This window comes from Athene cunicularia (assembly GCF_003259725.1).
Source record: "Athene cunicularia isolate RWA chromosome Z unlocalized genomic scaffold, athCun1 chrZ_part2, whole genome shotgun sequence".
NCBI classification, from domain to species: Eukaryota; Metazoa; Chordata; class Aves; order Strigiformes; family Strigidae; genus Athene; species Athene cunicularia.
In genome coordinates this window covers 5,366,041-5,385,762 of record NW_020799143.1, presented here as the reverse complement: position 1 = coordinate 5,385,762, position 19,722 = coordinate 5,366,041, and the positions used below count along the sequence as shown (strand labels likewise).

Sequence of the window (19,722 nt, the reverse complement as noted above, 5' to 3'; positions counted from 1 at the left end):
TAATGTTATTAATTGCCCATTTCCATGGATCTAGAGAATTGACACCTATATTACAATTGTTCTTTTCTGATGATCCTTACATAACCTTTTGCTTTGCCAGTTGAAAAATCGTATCTTCCATATACAAAAGCACTACCGCAGTATGACACAAATCTCTGCAATTTGCTCTACAAAAAATCTGAGGCATTGCCACCTATGCAAATCCATGTTTACTCATGGTTACAAACCATATTTATGAATGCAATATACCTACCCAGTATGTTTTTATAGGCATGTTTACCTGTATTTTAGAAAGCTGTAATTAACTAATTCTCACTGATAGACAAACAACTGGGTTAAGCAGCGACTTCAACTAACCTGCTTAACTACGAGAGCTCTTACTATCCAAATACTTTTCGAACAGTGCTCATGCAGACGTACTTCTGTACCTGCAAAACTAACACACAATCTATAATAGTACTGTATGAGGCTTTTGCAAGAGGAATTACTGCTCGAGTTCCCATTCCTGAGGGAAGCCCATCAAATCATCAATTATTACAGACAGCCTCTGATCACTTAAAAAGCTTTGCATCTCCTCAGTAAGGCAGATTCAAGAGATATTAGACTCAATTGCTATAAGACAGAAGAGATGTGATTTGAAACAAGACTACAACAGCTATGCTTATATCAAATATCAAGGATCCAAAATGATGCAGAACCACTGGACATAAACAAGTTTAAGTTAAGGCATGTCTTAAGCATGCACTGGAGTCAACATCTTACAGAAACAGCCAAGCATCACTGCAAAGAAGGAAGGCTCACCCTTTCTATAGCTTCTTTTTCCTGAGGTGTTACTTGAATGTAGTTCATATGACCATTTCCAGCTTCCGCTACTCCTCCAGCGCTGGCACCATCATCACTGCCACTTAAACCTTGGCGAGACTCTAGAACTGGTTCATTCAGCATATGAATAAAATGTTCCTGGTGTTGGCTTATTTGCTGTGATGTATGAGAGAATAAAAAAAATATGAAAGAAACAATATTTAAGCCTGCCAACAGGCAAGTAGGAATCTTTCTTTTCAGTGAATTGAGTAGGCAAAAGAATATGTAAAAAGTGCATAGAGAAAAATGATTACATCTGACCATAAATACAATTTCATGTTTCAGTTCAACTGCAGTGATACTTCCCTCTTCCTGATGCCCTTTGCACCTCTTAGAGACTCAGGCTCATTTCTAATATTATAGAAAATGTATTCTGTACAGAAGTAACTGCCGTTAACACACTATCCCAAATAACATCAACATATCCCTTTCAAAGCTAAATCAAAATTAGCAACATTATTTTGGTGTTTTCAGATTCACCTGCAGTAGTTGAGGGTTTTCCCGTCCAATTTGCTGCAACAATGCTGGTAGCAGAGAAGGATTTTGCTGAATGATTTGTCTCATCTGCTGGAACTGTGGCTGATTTCGTAAAAACTCAAGTGGATGTGCTGAAAACCAATGAGATAACATGCTTTTTAAAAAGTTACCGAGATTCTTAATTAAATACGTATCTACACTGTAACTGTAGATAGAAACAGGACATGAAAGTGGACAGTGCATCCCTCACTGAAGAACAGAAGAGCTTGCTTCCTTCACACTACTCTAAGCAAGAACTCTATATACTGAGGTTAAACAATGCATCTCCTTTTGCCCCAGCCTTGTCTTAAGATCCAACAGCCTTCTGTCCTCGATCACCAGCACGTTCCTCTTTACATCTCATCTCTGAGCAACCTCAATTCAGAGACGCCTACCATCTTGTCTCTATGCCTACAGAGTTCTCCACCTCCTGCAATAGGTCAGTTCTGTCCTTCTCAGGTGAGACTCATCTTTCCACATATCCTGTACTGTTAGGTACTACCTCGAATGCAGCAGTGTCTAAAGTGCTTTGAAATATCCCACTCCTCCTCCCTATCCTCTCTTTATGGATGATGTCATATATGCCTGTCACTACTAGCTGTACATTTAACACACTAACAAGGCTTCCAACTGGAACACCACCTCTGCCACAGCCTAAGACAGACCTTTCCTACTCCTTGATTATGTTCTTTTCACCGATCTACTTCCCTTTAAGATGACTTTTATTCAGCAGGCATATCCACTCTGTCCATGTACTACACGGCTGAGTGGGGAGTCCTAGGTCATGGGTAAGTCCTGCAAGTGTTACACCTCATGGCCTTATTGCATGTTTCTCCCTTGATATTCCAACTTCCACGCAGTGAATACATCAGTACAGATGTATTCACCATCAACAGTGCAGTTAACCACAGCCACAGGAAGCCAGAGTTTAAGTAAGAGAAAACACTGCCCCCTCGACATTTGTGTTCTTAAGTCCAGAACATTGAATCAAAGGAATTATGCAAGTTTGCAGCATTTTTAGAATGCCAAATATATCCACATACAACAAGCCATTTGTTCCAAAGAAGTACCACACTTGGAATTTCAGCATTACATATATTATTCAATTCACTTCGATGAGTTCACAGGCACCAAGATCTTAAAATTCACTGTGTCTGTTTATCACATCCTTGCAAATATAGCCTTTCTTACCTGCTAATGAACTAGTAGTCGTTGGTATAGTTGCTACTGCTGCTGCCACTGCTGAAGGCTGAGAGGTGCCAGTGCTTGCTGTTTGAGGCGGTTCAGTCATACCCTGATTATCTCCCGGTATACCCTAATGCCATAAAAGTTCACATAATTACCTACAGAATGCTAAAAAATATTTGTTTTATTGCACACATTATTTAGTTTTCAGAACAAAAGGAAAAAGCTATCACTTTCCCTGCAAATACAAAGCAAGATCCTGTGATAGGCATGCATTTACAACTGGAAGAGAAAACTGTGAAAAGAGTAACCTATTTTTTGACACGAAAAAAACCTACATGGTTTGTATAGAGAAGTAGTAAAGTATGCACTGCATCAGTTTAAAATACATTGCATCCCATAAATAAATAGTGGCTTTGAATTCTGTTCTAAGATATTTGATATGAAAAAAAGTTAAACTAAATAGACCGTTACTACATGGTATAGTGTTATGCAAATGAAGTTATATTACAGCAACAGAACTATAGTACACAGTGTTAACAGTGAGATTATAGGTGATACACATCTGACAAGAAATAAAGAGGAGAGAGAAGAACATGGCTCTTTGGACTGTCCTCCTCAATGCAACAGCATGACAACTGTCATTTACTGTATCTTAAGTATGAAAAGGCCTGTATGTTATCAAATTTTAGCAGTTAAAAACCAGTTAACTTGCATTTTGTTGCCACTTGCAAACAACTTTATAGGAACTAATTGCTCAGAGGAATGAAATCGATGAATCTAATAAAAGAGTAAATTAGAATGTGGGTTACACAACCAAGACAGACCTTACTCTATTACCCTTCTCCTGCACAGGACCCCTTCCAGCTTCCCACCCTAACCATGCTTTCCCCACTGCCTCTGAACTCCTGCACCACATCTGGCCTTTCCATCCTTCTCCCTGAAGCCTAGCAAGTTAGGCAGCTTGGCACGGGACATACACCAGAAAGATTCCTATATGACTACAATACCTGGTAGTACAGGCAAGGGAAGGTGCCTGACAGGAACCCAAAAGAGGCAGACTCCACAGAACAGTAAACACACAGAGTAACAGCGGGGGGAGCTTTATTAAACCAAACCCTGAAGAGGCACAATCCTCTACCTCACAACACCAGTTTACAGGGTATCAGAACATTCTGTTTTTCTTCAGTCTTCCAGCGTATTTAATCCAGATAAGTCTGAGAAGTCAGGAGCACTGGTATAACTGAATGTATTTCACTTGCCTCAAATGAAGAAGGCACCCTTCACTTTGGGAACCACAAAACTTAAGGAAAAGGGTGGATGGAAATAATCACAAAACTTCAGTGCAACCAGACAATGAAGAGATTTGACAAACCTACCATAGAAATCACTGGTAGGTAATGTAGATTAAAAATCCTGCTACAACATGTTCTTCACATGATACACTCATTGCTATAGCTGAACAGAAAGGACACAGCTAATATAAAGGCCACCATCTAGAAAGGGAGAACTGGACAGTACTCCAGACAAAGCTTTGCCTTACCTGTGAGGTAAGCAGCACATCAGGGTATAAATCACCTAATCATCAAGTCCACGTTTAAACAAGTCAGAAGAATGAATGCAAGTTTTCTCTGTCCCACACTTCATTACAATTATATGACTGGGTCAGCTTGCTACACATCTCTCCCTCCACAGAGGGGGAAGAAAATTCCGTTCATGAAATACTTCTGAGTTACCTCTCTTACCAGGTAAGTGCCTTGCAGAGCACTGCTGAAATATCTTTTTCCATCAAATCAGTCATTTCTGGGAGTTTAAGTATAATGTAGGAACTTGGCTTAATCTTATAAAATTACTGATTGATTTCACCTATTCACAGGCATATGTTGTCACTGCAATCTGTGCCCTGATCCAACAGCATATGCTTGTTTAAACCTTGTTTGCTCGAATGGCAGCACTATAGAAACTAGTCTAACTAAATTTACTTAGACATGATTTGTCATCTTGAATACCATCTTAACTCTTAAATACAACCTTGAAGTATCACTCTCCAAATAACCAAGACTGGGTACAATTGTTATCAGACCAGACTAGTAAGGTGTATGCACCTTGTTCATACAACTGTTCAACAAAGTATAAGTATGATATCAATTCACGTACAATTAATTTTGAATGCAAACATTACTTGGATAGCAAATTGGTCATTTTTGCCTCATGGTGGGTTAAACAATTGTTTACTGTTAAATTGAGTACCAGAGCAGTTTTTAGCTGACATTGTTCTCCACAGGGTAATAATAATTGCATCAGACCCAGCCCAAGGAATGTTCACATTTAGAACAGAATAGTTCCTGTTGGAAGTGGCCTACAAAAATCACATAGTCCAACTGCCTGACCACTTCAGAGCTGACCAAACACTGATAGGAATGGGGCACCAACCCCCTCGCCCCTCTCTACGAAGCCTGTTCAGTGTTTGACTACCCTCATGGTAAAGAAATGTTTCCTAAAAATTTTCAGGCTAAGCGGCTGCAACCAACAGTATGGTTGCTGAGGGAAAGACAGGACTCCTTCCTAATTATGGGTTGGAAACCCTTGTGTCAAAGAGATCTGAATCGAAATGCCTCCAAAGATGTGTCTGCGGCATAGAAAAAGAAATAGCATTTTTTGGAATTTAGATCTCCTTTCATGACCACAGTCCAAGGATGGAGGATTACATCTAGATCCTCAGACATGAAGACGTAAAAACTGCACAGCTTGTCATGTGAACCATGGAAAACAAGTGGAATCTTCAGGGCTCATTTACGGAACAGCTACTCTTTAAGCAGATACTCTCTTGTCACTATCTTTCCAACACTCTATGGGTACTTTTGGTGTATTGGTTCTTTAAACCAGGACAAAGGTATACACTTAGAGCTCTCAACAGCCTAATCCTACCCTGCAGATTATACAAAAGATAACAACGATGACAGCTTGAAGGCAGGTAAACTAGAGGGTCAAAGAACAGTGTCATCAATGGACTGATGTTAACTAAAAAGCTTTTCTTATGCAGCAGGATGGTAAGGAACATGTTTAGACCCCATCAGATCAAGAATAGTTACAAAGACCATTTGTAGCAACAGGATTCTTACAGAAGGAAGTCGAGAAGTCTGCCAGCTAATATGGTATCTACAAGCAACACTGTGCCTCCCCACCCCCTTTTCCAGCAGGAAGAAGAGGAAGAACAAAGAAAATATATTCTCAGTAAAGGAGAAAATGAAACAGAAAAGGACCACCTTATATAACAGAAGGACCCATTTTAAACACAGAACCTGTAAAAGGAGTAGAAATGAACTGCTCAGGCCAGTCAGACTTAAGTCTATTTGGCAGACGTGCCATGTGTTGAACTCCATCACAGGTATGCTCTGTTTCTATTCAGGACTTCCTGAACGGAAATAAACTAGAGTATGGAAATACCAGACTGAGTGTACAAGCACTGCACTCTGTACATGGCTGGCACAAGCACAGCAAGCCCAACACTTACAGGAGGCACTAGATCTATGGTATATGTAGATAATTAATGAACAGTAAAATCAACACTTTTAAGGCCTGAAAAACAAACATTTGAGATTCTGGACTTCTGGTAGAGAGATGGAAGCCACTGCATTCACCCTCAAGGCAAGATGGTATTTATCACTTTTAGCTGGCCTAATACTAGATGAGAACTGAACTTTTTACTTTTATGTACTCAAAACATTTGTTGTCTGTTTAAAAGCTGTAGGTTACAAAGTCTGGGTAACATTAATGTAAGTAGCAAGCATTTCAAAAAACTCTCAAACCTTTCTGTTTGGAAAGTATATTATTATTAAGAACACTGTGCACTACTAGTAAAAACAATGAACTGGAACTTAAAAAAAAAAAGCACCTTTGTGACACTATAGAAACTAATACAAAAATACAGCTAATGCTGTCACTAAGATGTGACACAAAATCATTCCTTGAGCCAGATGTTGGCAGTTGAAAGTACCACTGTTACTGGACATATTTCATATACATACCATATAAATCAACAAAGAATAACAGCAAAGTAGTGACAGAAGTAGTTAGGGATGACTTCAGTATTGTAACAGTTTACAACCCTCAAAATCCATATCTCAGCCTTCCAGATGCTCTTGCTTAGAGATGTTGTTCCTCTGGGAACATGCATTACTCTCACTGATTGATCATATTCAAGTAAACCATATTCTTTAGTGAGGACAAAATAAAAAGTGAAAGAATAAGGTGTAGGTAAAATAAACTGCTCACCATTAAAAGGTATTCCACTGCTCTGTCAGGGTTGTTGAAGCTGGCCCTCAGCGCCGCAATTACTTGCTCTCGTTCATAGCCCATTGACATGATCTCAGTCACCATATTCTCATAGGACTGACCTGTCACTAGAAGTAACATGACCACCGTTTTATGGGAATAAGGCAAAAAGAGCACAAAAAAGTTTCAGCGGGTAAATTTCATTTCTATCCAAATTTGAGTCATTCATTGAAGGGTAAAAGAATAGCTCATATTAAACTTGCCATGGTTCTGTTGCTTTACCTCCCGATATATTCTGGTGATTTCCTTACGCATTTGACTGGAATAGTAAAGTGTAAGGAACACAATGCAATCTCCTACTGAAAAAAGTAACACTTGTGATACTTCTGTACTCGTAATGGAAATAATATTCCCTCTTTATGCTTTCATCTAGGCATCCTCACAGCTAATACACATCAATCACATCAACCCCCCACCTCTTATAGCATAAATGGACTAAAACTGGAGCACATCTATAACCATCAAGACAAAAGGGTACACAGACTATATATGGAACAACTTAAGGACAACTGATCAAAGACTAATGGTACTGTAAGGAAAATTATCATCTTCTCTCATAATCCATTTTATTTCCCTTTCTTAAAAGTAGACAGCAGGTTTAACAATTTAAAAAAAAATCCTATTCTGTTATAAATTGTAATTGAGCAACATCTTAAAGGTTATCTTCTTCCCACACACACAAACAAAAAAAAAAAAAAAAAAAATCCAAACCCAGCCAGTAAAATACCATCTCCTTCCTTGGATAAAGGTATTCCTGATTCTCAGTGGAACACTGATACTGACTCTGTAACACTAACAAGGCAGGAGAGTTAAATAATAAACAATCATTATAAAAACCAACAGATTAAAAGAAGGAAACAAATACTCCTGGAACTACTCTGTTAAGACAAGTAAGTCACAGTTAAAAGAACCGAAGAAAATACCAAGTTTTACTCGCTCAGGGAGAAGGTGTTTAACTCAAGTCAACACAACCACATTGCTTGATTTTTAAAGAATGCTTTTAAATAATCAGTGGATATACGATGGAGGGCATCATACTCAAGAACAACTCTAGCCCAAGGATACCTGTGCATTATCCATAGAGATATATAATGGATTTACAACCCTTGACTCATTTGAGTATTTATTGTTTGGACTTCAAAATAACATTGCTAACCTGAGTTTAAAGAATGGTAAGATCATGTCTTCATATACAACTACTATCCCTTTTTCAAAGCCATTTAAAAAAAAAAAAAAAATCACATAAACTTTTCTCCAATGATACATATTTCTGCACATATCTTCAGAGAAGCAAAAAAGCCAACAATTGTCCCAACACATTGATTCTGCCAAACTTACTACTCATGTTCTTTCTTACAAAGCACTAGTTTACCCTCACTATTGCTAGCAAACTAATCAAGGTAAACAGCAGGCAGAACACCTTTTGATCTAATTAGTTACTACTTAAATATTTCTTTAGTGGTCTTTCAATATAAGATTGGTAGAGGCTAGAACAGTATGAGAGATTTTGTACAGAAAAGAAAGATGCAAGAAGGTTGACTTTGTCTGGACAGATTGGTACATAAGCCATAATTAAAAGCCAAGGAAGGAAACAGCATTACTGCAAATTTAGTCACACATACTCCATATACAGTCTACTTACACAAGTTGTGCAAAAGTAAGACCAAGAATTATAACTGAGGAATTGCACACCAGCAATGTCATGATACAGAGTCAGGCCTATCTCTAAATAACACTACTGGGAATATACGAGGTCAGTGCTCAACTGATTCTGCTCTTTGATTCTGTCTTTCAAATAATATCTTAAAGCTGGATTAACCTTCAAATCCAGTTCATCACACTCCCCACAACAGTTCTCATCCCATGCCCTAAAGAAAGCTTAGGCTGCTCCGATGAAAGATATCGTGGCACAGGAACTGCAGAACACGCAGATCTTCATTGTAGCACACAAAGCCACATCGGTTTTCAGTCAGCATATCTAACTGAAAACAAAACCAAATCAGTAGAAACCAATCCCTGTTTTTAAAGTAAAGTCAATTATCTTCTGACTAATTGAGAAGCCACAGGAAGAACATGCCTAGGATCCTACTTAGGATGTAAAAACATACCACATGAATTTGTGACAGTAAATTCCTTTTAAGACAGCTTCTAAACAAAAAGAACCACAGAGATCATGCTTGATGCCTTTGAAATTTTTTCAGCATATAACCCTTGCAGTATGCTTACCAAGAGATAGTACACTCGATGCCTGTTATTTCCAAACATGGGACTTGTGGATTTACTATATCAAATACTAACCAAAGAACATTCTTATAAAATGGATAGTGAGGTAATGCTCTCCTGCTACAGTGAAGTAAGATTTTTTTTTCCAATTCTGAACATAACTGAATCAAGACCACCATCTTAACATTTTGGTCACTACTGTTAACATTGAGTATTTGTGATGATTTACATCTGGGCCACTAATGTATAATGAATCGTTAATGAAGCCTGCAGCACCTTTGGTAGCAGTAGTCACTTAAAATGTAACAGAACTGGTTGTCTCCTACAGCACCTTTCAGCTCTTTCAGCTCACACAATTCTTCAGCCTAAAACAGTATGTCGTAACATAAAAGCTAAACTGCAGTTAGCCAGACTAAGCCTAGTGACTACCACCAGTACACATAAGACATTACCACTGCTCCTATATCACCTTGGGCTGCTTAATCTCAACACCTGGCTCCAATAAATCCACACACCTCTAGACAAAAATGTAAGTGAAACTCTCCAATTAATTAGACTTTTTGTACCAAATTGCAGCCTAATGTTTACAGAGGTAAGCCAAAATAAAAACACCACCTCTCCCTTACTTCTTTGCATTAATTTGGTACATTCTAAAAAAGGAGTAAAACCCCTCAAAAAAATTTAAGTAGGAGTAAGGAGTTGTGGGTTTGCCTCGTAATTTCCTAGTTACCAGTATCAGCATAAATGAGGAGCAGAACTTCCTAACTGTCAAAAGAAACATGAATTACTGTAAGTATATGGAGGCATTCATTCCTCAACCCAGACAGCAGCAGATTTGGTGAATTCATCTAATCTAAAAATGTCAAAAGACAGTACTGTCAGATCTGGAACACAGGAGTAATACAGGCAGCCATTTTATCAGGCCTGCAGACTGGGAAGCAAAGGTGAAAAGAAAAGCATATACAGAGCTACGTCCAGCCACTTTAAACTGAACAGTCAGAAATTAAGGCAAATGGGGGAAAAAACCAGGAATGATAAGGATCTTCCTTTTACACAGTAAAAATATATGAAGTGAAATATTCTTCAGTAAAGAAGTTCTTGATGCTGGTTCTAAGATACCAACTTCAGGTCTTAGAGAAGAGTACTTTGATTATAACTTTAACAATGACAGATACAGAAGAGAATGTCAACATCTGCTAATCCGTCATTTGTTTCTGCTGCATCAAAATAATGTCTACATTAAAAAAACACTCCACTTACCAAGTGCACTTATAGCATCCTCAAAAAGATTTGATCGAGATGTATCACCTGTTGTACTGTAAGATGAAGACAAGTGCAATGGTAATTACAAAACTTTGGAAATTTTCCTGTTTTTCAAAAAAAGCAGCAGCAGCTCTAACTCTAATAGCCCCTTCTGTTTCTAAAAAACCAACAGAGCTTTCCAAAGAGCTCCTTTGGTCTTATAGTGAGACCAGATTTCACCACCTTACAATGCTACCAGTTTTTAACACAAGGCCAACCTTCCCCCCTACCCCCCAATAGTTTGGCTCTTGCCCATCTGCTCAGGGATTAGCCATCTGCTTGCTTGAATGCTTTAAAGTGTGGGAGAACAAGGTGGATTTTCAAGAGCACACAGCAGTCTCACCAACTGCTTCCCCACAGTCACTGGTTTGATGTCAGTGAGGACTCAAGGAGTTACTAAAATCCCTGTATTCCTGGGAAAGCAGGATACTAAATGCTGACATTTGCAATGTCTCAATCTCAAATTATCAAAACTGTTAAAATTACAGGATTAAAGGCTCACCTCCATGAACACCACACAGGCACACCACCAGGCAGAGGAGCACCAGTTAACTCAGCCAGAGCCAATGGTGCCCCTTTCCTGGCTCCTCCCAGGGCTGCATCTTAAAGCACTGGGCCTCCTGGTCTCAGAGTGACAGCCCTTATGGGTCAATGGGAGAGGCTCGCCAGGTCTCCTTACACATCAAGGGCATTTTTGCCAAGAGGGTGCTGCAATTCACCATGGGGTGCCAGTTAAAAGCATTTGGGGATTGTGCAAGACTAATTATGGGATATCTAGGGGAAGAACCAAGGGCAGGGAAAAGGAAGCATCAAGGCATGCCACAGATGAAAAGCATGGGTAGAGAGCAAAAAGAGAAGAAAAAGGGCCATTCATGTAAACAGCACCTGCCTGGCCATGCCCTGCACCTGATCACCATTCCATCCTGTTTTCTAATTAAATTCCATTTACAACTATTTTTCAGTTGGGAGGGCCTCTATTCTACATTCATGTGTGTGTACAGAAGTCTGAGAGCACACAACTGGACAGGGAAACATGAGACATGAGTCACAGGGATCCACATGTCCGCAGAGCCAGCAATGGCAGAGACCAGACACTGTGGAAACTGCAGTGCCAGCAATTGGCGAAGGGGCCACAGGGGTGCACGTACCTGGGGTGTCGCCAACTGAAGAGACTAGAAATGCATGCATATTCTATGTGGGTGCATGTGCTGGCGTGTGTGTAATCACCAGCAAGCATCAAAACTTTACTACCGTGAGGAGGGCAAGATACATAAAGCTGGGTATTGAATGGCTTCAAGTCAGACTCAGCTGCTGGAGATACCAGAGGGTCTGAGAGAAAAGATGCTGGAAAGACTGTCATGTCTTGGGGTCAGCTACTAGTAAGATCCATAGGCCTCAACCACCTAGTGGAAAGACCTGTTCATGTGTCCACGTACGAGGCAACTGGGAGATGAGATATAGGTTCAGTGCATGTCCACAGCCAGTTCCTGGATGGATCCTCTGCGTGTGTGCATATGACTATGTGTGCAAAGGGAATCTGAGTACCAGCAACTGGAGCAGGGTTGCAGGGCTTGGGCAGTCACATACCTAGGTACCCAAAACTTAGAAGACTGAGAGATCTAAGGGACAGCTATTGGAATAGACTGTCTAAGGAGAGCTACCAGATAAATAGGTATTGTTCATTTGTATGTTTGTACATACGTATTTTGCACAATTGGCTTTGCCCTGAGTAGCCAGAGGGGAACAGGATGTGACTGCTGGTGTCATATGGTTGCTCGAGTGCCCTTTTTTCCTGCCTACGTTGACCTATGCAGCCAGTTGTACATATAGGTATATATATACTGCATGTAGGTGCTGGGAATACATGTTCCATCTTAATACCTGATATCGACCTGGGGACATAGTGCTGCAGCAGCCTCACATCTATCAGGCTACCAGAGTCAGCAACTCTTATCAGAAGATCATCAGATTAATATGAATCAGGTTTCAGAAGATGCACTAAAATTCTAACAAGGCATTTACAGAGATGCATTTTTTTATATAAGAAAAAATTTGTTCCATCAAGAATGCTTCACTACTATCTATGCCTAGTACGATTTAAAACTGAAAAAGATCCAAGGTGAAACAGGACACCAGCTTGCTTGGCCATGGCTCAATAAATCTTCAACAGCCTTAGTAATTTAACTACTAAAGCAAATCAGAAACAAGTAGTACTCACTGATATCAAGGCGGGTGGTAACTACAATGTATTTGTTAAATTATTCTCTCGCTTCCTGTTAAGTATGTATACTGAGGCTCCCTTACTGCAGTTTTACAACACCACAATCTGTACAGGGAAAACCTGGAAAGCACTGTTTCAAAGATTTAATCTAATCTTTCAACGTATTGGACAAACTGAGCAGCAAAAAACCCCCACCCATTCACACTAAAAAAAAAAAAAAAAACCCAACCAAAAAAACAAAACCCACCCTAAGTTATTCAACTGATAAATGCTTCCTTTTGTATTCCATTTTAAAAAGACATCCATTTCTCATAATTGAAAAATTAAATCATCAATTAGGATATTCAGTGCAAGAAATTTGTGATTACATTTTCGAGATATTAGGCAATTCCAAGTTTTGTGTCTTTATCATTAAATCAGTATTTGATGATGTTTAAATACAATTACTTCAGAAATTAATGGCTTGTGCCCTCATATTTACATAAATAACACACAAATAATTGAAAGCCAGTGTATGAAGAATGAAGATTTGATGCTATGCATCACTTCAAGGGCCATTAAATTACAGTTAACAACATTTTTATCTCATTAAATACTTAAGCAACTTAAAGTGAGGAAAAAAAAAGGCCACAGTATACAACAAACCTCCAATTTCTATTTTATTTTCTTAAATGTAGATAATGCAGGTCAAAAGCTATCTCAGCTCCCACAGCTATCTGCAAATGGGTCAAGGAGCATTCAGAACAAACAAGCCTGTACCTTTAGGACATTACATGATTAAGAGCAATACAATATCCTAGATTTTGGAAGGAAAAGCCCTTTCCAGAAATTAAGACACAGCAATAAAGAACTTACAGTTCAAATCTAACCAACGGGGTTCAAAACAATTGGAGGCCTATGAACAGGTCAGGACAGGACACAACCCTCTGAAGCGTTTAAGAGTGTTGTGAACAGTATGGGATCCCCACACAGATGAATAACCTCCTCCTGAAAAAAAACCTGCACCACACTAACTCTGAAATGCCTAATGGGAGCACAAGTCCTGTGTCATTTAACTCTCCACTCCATAGGTTTAGTCCCAAGAGCACAATTCCCACAGGAAAAGGTGTAAGAAGGGAGGGGCACTTCTTACCATCAGTAACATTATACCTGAGCCAGTGACTGAAGGTACATTAAAGAAAGGAAAAGATAACAAATAGTTGAGAAAATGACTGGATTAACACAGTAACAAAAAATTCAATTTAAAATCAAAACTAGAAGCAACAGAAATGGGCATTGAAGCCATTTTTGGAGGCTTATTCATACCTGTCAGTTGATGATGGGCTGACAGCAGCTGGTGCCTCAGATGGTTTTTCTTCTGGCTTTTCTTTAGGAGCACTCACAGGTCCAGACTCACAAGCAACTGCATCTGGTGCTGGTGGTGGAAGGACAGGAGCTGGCACAGAGGCAGCAACAGGGATTGATGCAGTGACTGGTGTGGGAGCTGCGGTTGTCAGGCTAATAGCAGTAGTAGGACTTGACTGCTGAGTCACTGCAGCTGCTGCTTTGGGCTATACAGAGGACAACAGAATTCAGACACAGCACAAAGCTCCTAAATCCGTGCTTTCTACAGTCAACACATTGATTAAACTCTTAAGAACATGTGGTCTGACACTGCTGTCTCATCATCAAGGATAACATTAAAACACTGCAAGACATTAAATCTATAATGCCTTTTATTGTGTTTAAACAGACAACTGACAGCAGCACTGGAATACTTAGTTAGACACCTCGGCAGTCACACTATTTGAGTATGAAGTGAAATGTAAAGGTAAGATGTTAATATTTATGGACTACAATATTCTAAATGAGAATACCACCTTGTGTTTTACAAAATCACATTTTTCAGAAGAAACTAAAGCAGTTGTCAAAATATACCTGACAAGTGCAATAAGCATTAGGTTTTCCCACCACTCAAATTTGGAAAAAAGTGACAAAGACAGAAATCACATTTCCCTATGAATGCTATTTGCTGGAAAGTGAAATGCTAAAAAATTTAAATTGAACCTGCAACAAGTTTTACCTATACATTCTCTACATTCAAAGCACCACATAAATGTCAAGTACTTGAGTTCTGCAGTGAGCACCAAACATCCAGCAGAATCAGGGACTACCAAATCTACAGCAACAAATTTAGAGCGGGTAATACTTGCATATAATCCTCACAATTCTATCGGAAACATGAATTTTTCTTGGATGTAGTATTAATCCCATTATACAGAAATTACATTTTTCAGAATGCACGTATCTTCCAGCTAAGGTATGGAATTACATTTTTGAAAGCTGTTATCACTGTAGTCCCTTACCTGTGAATATTCTTAAGGACTGACAAGGCTGCCCCCCCCTACTCTGCTCTACTGAGAGAAACAGCTGAACTTTCAATAAAACACAACTACTTATTCATGGTGAATCTCTTTCAGACAATGCTTGCTTAAACTAGAAAAAATGGATTTCCTCCTCTTGTCTGAAAGGAAAGGAAAGGTTGGGAACAAACAGCTTCCAACATGACAGGCAAAATAAAGAACATATTAAGAAGCATTCAGTGAAAAACACTGGAACATGTCTGAACATCAAAGTCAGTGGTTGTGCTTACATGACAGGGCATGTATTATCCAGAAAAGAATCAAGAAAGGGGAAACTGAACTTAAAAGAGTTAGCAAAAGGACCATAACACTGAAGAAATGCCCAGCTCCAAAACACAGGTCCTTTAATATAAGGAGGTATCGTATTCAGCAGTTCTTCATGGAGGTCTGTGTTTCTTCTGCTATAAACAAAAAAACCTGTATTCTGAAATCCCATCTGCACCTGTCCTCTTGTACTGATAACTCTCCAGGTAAGTCACAGACCAGAATGTTGTTTGTTAATGAAGACAGCAGTAACAGTTAGGTTCAAACAGAGCATCTATTGAGCCAATACCAGACAGAAATGAAAGTGAAGATAGGTTTTGTTTGTCAGAAGGAGGATATCCAACTCCAAAATTAACTTCACATCTCAAGACAGAGAAGCAGCCAGTTTTATTCATATCCCAAGGGTCTGGAATGCCTAGAAAAAAATCAGTGGCTTGATTCCCAGAAGCAATCTGGTGACTGATTAAGAGGAAAGATACTTCAAATACATGTCGCAGTCATTCCTTTTAATTTGCCATTGCAGTCATTCAAAACTCATGGTTTTGTTGATTGACATATGTATCCTTTCTCTACTGGTTTAAGCTGCTGAGCTCAACAAAAGAAACAGCCATGAATTTTGAAGAGCACCATGGCAAGACTGGAAGAGTTCTGTACAGAGGATTTAATAACAAATTATCTAGGTTCCCTTCTTCCTTTTAATAATATCTCTCTGGAGAAATAACACAGAGAGACAAGAAGGAAAAAACAGTAAAATCACCCACTGACAATTTTCTCTGATGTAAAATTCAGCACAGAACAGCAAAAACAATCAGCATAGGTAGTATTTTGTATCTACTCGCACAACATTTATTTTTACTCTTGACCAAAACCTTTACTTGATCAAAATCCACTAGTTTTAAGAACAGGCATATACAATCACTCATTGCAATGAAAAAAAGAATGAAACAAATACAATTTCCTTTTTAAAAATAATGACTACTCACTTTTGTCACCATAACCACCACAAAGTTCTTCTCATCTATTTTGTATTCTTTAAGAGCAGTATCATCATTAAGGATTTTACCTGGCAAATTAAACAGATACAAATTAAGAAGACGTTATTTAACAGATCATTAGATAATCTTAGGATTGCCTCATATAAATGCAGTTCCAAACAAAACATAAAACCACATTTTATGCCCATTTATACACATTAGTAATCCTACAAGAAGTGTTTAACTATTTTTTGGTAATAGAGCTACAAGCAATTCTCCTATGATATACACAGTACCAGTTTGCTTGAAGGCTGTTGCCTAAGTGTTGAAAATGCTTCAAATCATTTGAAACAGAAATATTAAATCTAGAAATTTATTGGACCTTTATCACAGATAGAAGTAATGTAGAGGAAAGGCTTTAGCATACAATAAGACTGAATAACCTACACCTGCTTATACACTCTAGACACAGTAGGAAAATTCCTTCCTGCTTATCTTGTTTGCCCTTGAGATATAATATAGCTACAGTTCCTGCCACAGACTAAGGTTATCTGCATTAGGTAAGTTTGTGACTTTGCAACTTTAACAATTTGTTCTTAAAAGAAGGCTAAAGCATTAGAAAAAGCTAGAACCATTCTGTATCCTGCTACCTTGACAGAAGGAGGAAAAAAAAACCCAAACGATCAGACAAAGCCAGAAACATGCTTGTCATACTACCACTTTCAATGTTTCATAAGCAGAAACCGTACTGTGGCAAAGTAGGTTTCCTTCATATCTACAAGAACTCAGAAACACATTAAACACCACTGATTATTTTTTTTTAGGATAAGCTCATTTAGAGGTGGTACCACAAATCAGAAAATTAAATATGTATTTCAGCAAGTTTCATAACACCTACTTCTACTACAGAATTTTCAGGAAATATTTTATAATTTTAATTGATTAATTTTCTGAAGATGTGACAAGGACCACATCCCTATTTCAAGAGCAAAATACACATTTTCATAACCATTCTCAGTGCTAGCGGAATACACCACTTAACTACAACTAGCAGGACACATCCTTATTCTGATGATTGCAAAGAAATCAAGCAATGCATATGCATTACAGCACCTGGAACACAAATGAGGTGGCACTGCCCTACTTTCAACTTGTTCGACCAGTCTTGCAGGTCAAATACTCAAGAAAGTATAACATGGACTGTAGTAATACCTGTAGCAGATGGTGCAGCATCTGACTGAGAACCTGCACAGGTTTATTTACAATTTTCTGCTTTATAGGCACTTCGGGCTAAAAAGCCTGCACAATGTATATATGCAGACATCCTATCTTCTCAGGACACACAACTGTAAAGGTTTCTAGACTTTACCCTAATACAGATAACAACACAACCAAACTATCTCACCGCTGAGTAGCATAACCTTTTTTTAAAAAAATTTGCTAGCATTTTTAATAACAAATGCTATACTTTTAATTGGGTTCAGTTGGGATATCACTCTGCTTAACCAAACCATGAAAATTCTGAAGCTCATTTTAATCAAAGTAAAAACGTCATGAACACACCTTTGTTGTATCTCCTGTTCAAGAAAAAATACAATCAATCTCTGGATTTAAATCTTATTTCTTACATTTCTGCTGCTTTTGAGAATTATACAATGCTGCAGATAAGTTCTGGCTTCCAGAAATACTCAAGTCAGCATCATAGAATCTTACCCAACTCTTGAATTTTTTAATCACAGGAACATAATATTAAGAGTGTTATGCAATTACACATATTGCACAAGGCCATCTGCCTCATTCATATTTCTTTATTATACACATGACTTTGACCTTCATGTTCTTGATGTGCCTGCCCTTCACTGAAGTACAAGGGACATAAAACTTGCTAAGAAACACAGCCCACAGGATTCAATATAAACACAGAGAGACTCTCAACTTCTCTGCCATTAACATCTCTCTGTTGTGATCAGTAGCTTTAGCCACTTATGGTCCTTCTTCCACTCATTAGAAGTGGAAAGCTACTACTGTTTACAAAGCAGTACACCGAAGAAGTAAAAACACCACCAAAGTTTCTTTCAAGCACAGTTTGAGAGGAAAAAGCACTAAAGTCAGTATTAGAACTTTTTAAGTTCTGCAATGAAATTAAAACAAAAAACTGGATCTGTGTACTAGTGCAAGTATGGACAAGTCAGGTAGAAAACTGTAAAAAAAATACTGCCAAAAAAATTCAAACTGTTGGCTCAAATAAAGTAACTTCATGTCTTTATCTGACATTAACCTGTTTTTTGCTAGTACATAATAAACATTTCTAATTACAAGCTTAAAAGTATTAAAAGTACCTTTCTTTGTGTAGCAAGGATTTGCTGGTGGGTTTTCTTTTGTCAACACAAAAGAAATAATCTGATTTTTAATTCTCTGAGGTATATGTAGGAATGCTTCAGCTATACACAGCATAAACTGAAGAAAAGACAAGAGTTAACACAGAACATCAGATGTGATCTGCTTAACTCCCTATTTCTTGTAACAAAAGCTTTTTATACTTCACCTGGTATACCCTGTCCAGGACTAATGTTGTTAGCATTATCATGCTATAAGAGAAAGATAACAAGACACACATGTATTAAAACCTGAAAAATTCTGATTCAAAGTTGAGTTCCCTTGTTTCCAAGAGTGTCCCTTGTTGATTTGTTTTTCTGTTTGTGTTTTGGTTTTTAACCTGTTTGCATTTCAGTACTTACAATTCTTAGAAGATTTAACATTCACATCAAACATAAAAAATAAGCTAGATTCAGACACAGTATCTTCAGAATATCCATTACCTGCATAAATTAGTTTTTGGCCAGCTACTGGAAAAACATCTTTTCCCCTTTCTGATTCAATCTTCTCCTTCAGTGCCTTCACCTAAAGCACAGAAACAGTCGTAATGAAAAAAAAAATGTCACCACACAAACCTAATTAAGTACACTTTGTTCGAAGTTTTAAATACTAAAAGTTTTCAGTCATATCTTGATTATGTCAAGTACACCTGTCTTCCAAAGACGTCACTGTAACCACCTGCAGAGCAACATGTTCCCTTCCCAAATAACCTCTCGTTCTCAATCAAATTAGGTGATTTCTCCATGAGAAGTCTTTAAGTACCAGATTACAACACACTGAAAAAATGAGACATTTGGGCAAAAAATGCTTTTATCTACTGACCCCTTTCCCTTCTTCCCCTCCCTTCTTTCTCTGAATGCAGGGGGTACATAGCTATGCACAGCTGACTCTTTTCTTCATAATGACTCTTCAAGGAATGCCAGGTTTTTTGGTAAGATCACCATGACATTCGATCTAACTCACTGGAATGACTCAAAGCCTCGATATGCAAATACTCGTGCAAACTGTCCAGTTGTTCATTTTATACAAGTAGTTTTCAAATCCTTCCCACCCCCCACCCCAC

At 38.3% G+C, this 19,722-nt stretch overlaps 1 protein-coding gene across 1 annotated transcript in view; it reads right to left on the bottom strand.

The window, feature by feature from the left end:
- The window catches only part of RAD23B (RAD23 homolog B, nucleotide excision repair protein), a 43,349-nt gene that overhangs the window by 2,811 nt on the left and 20,816 nt on the right, over window positions 1-19,722 (bottom strand). Inside the window, exons 3-10 of the mRNA XM_026866021.1 lie at window positions 19,103-19,184; window positions 16,293-16,372; window positions 13,949-14,193; window positions 10,381-10,436; window positions 6,838-6,965; window positions 2,569-2,692; window positions 1,342-1,469; window positions 802-978 (exon numbers count right to left, since the gene is read on the bottom strand). Coding sequence (XP_026721822.1) covers window positions 802-978; window positions 1,342-1,469; window positions 2,569-2,692; window positions 6,838-6,965; window positions 10,381-10,436; window positions 13,949-14,193; window positions 16,293-16,372; window positions 19,103-19,184 — 1,020 coding nt within the window. The remainder of the gene's footprint in view (window positions 1-801; window positions 979-1,341; window positions 1,470-2,568; window positions 2,693-6,837; window positions 6,966-10,380; window positions 10,437-13,948; window positions 14,194-16,292; window positions 16,373-19,102; window positions 19,185-19,722) is intronic.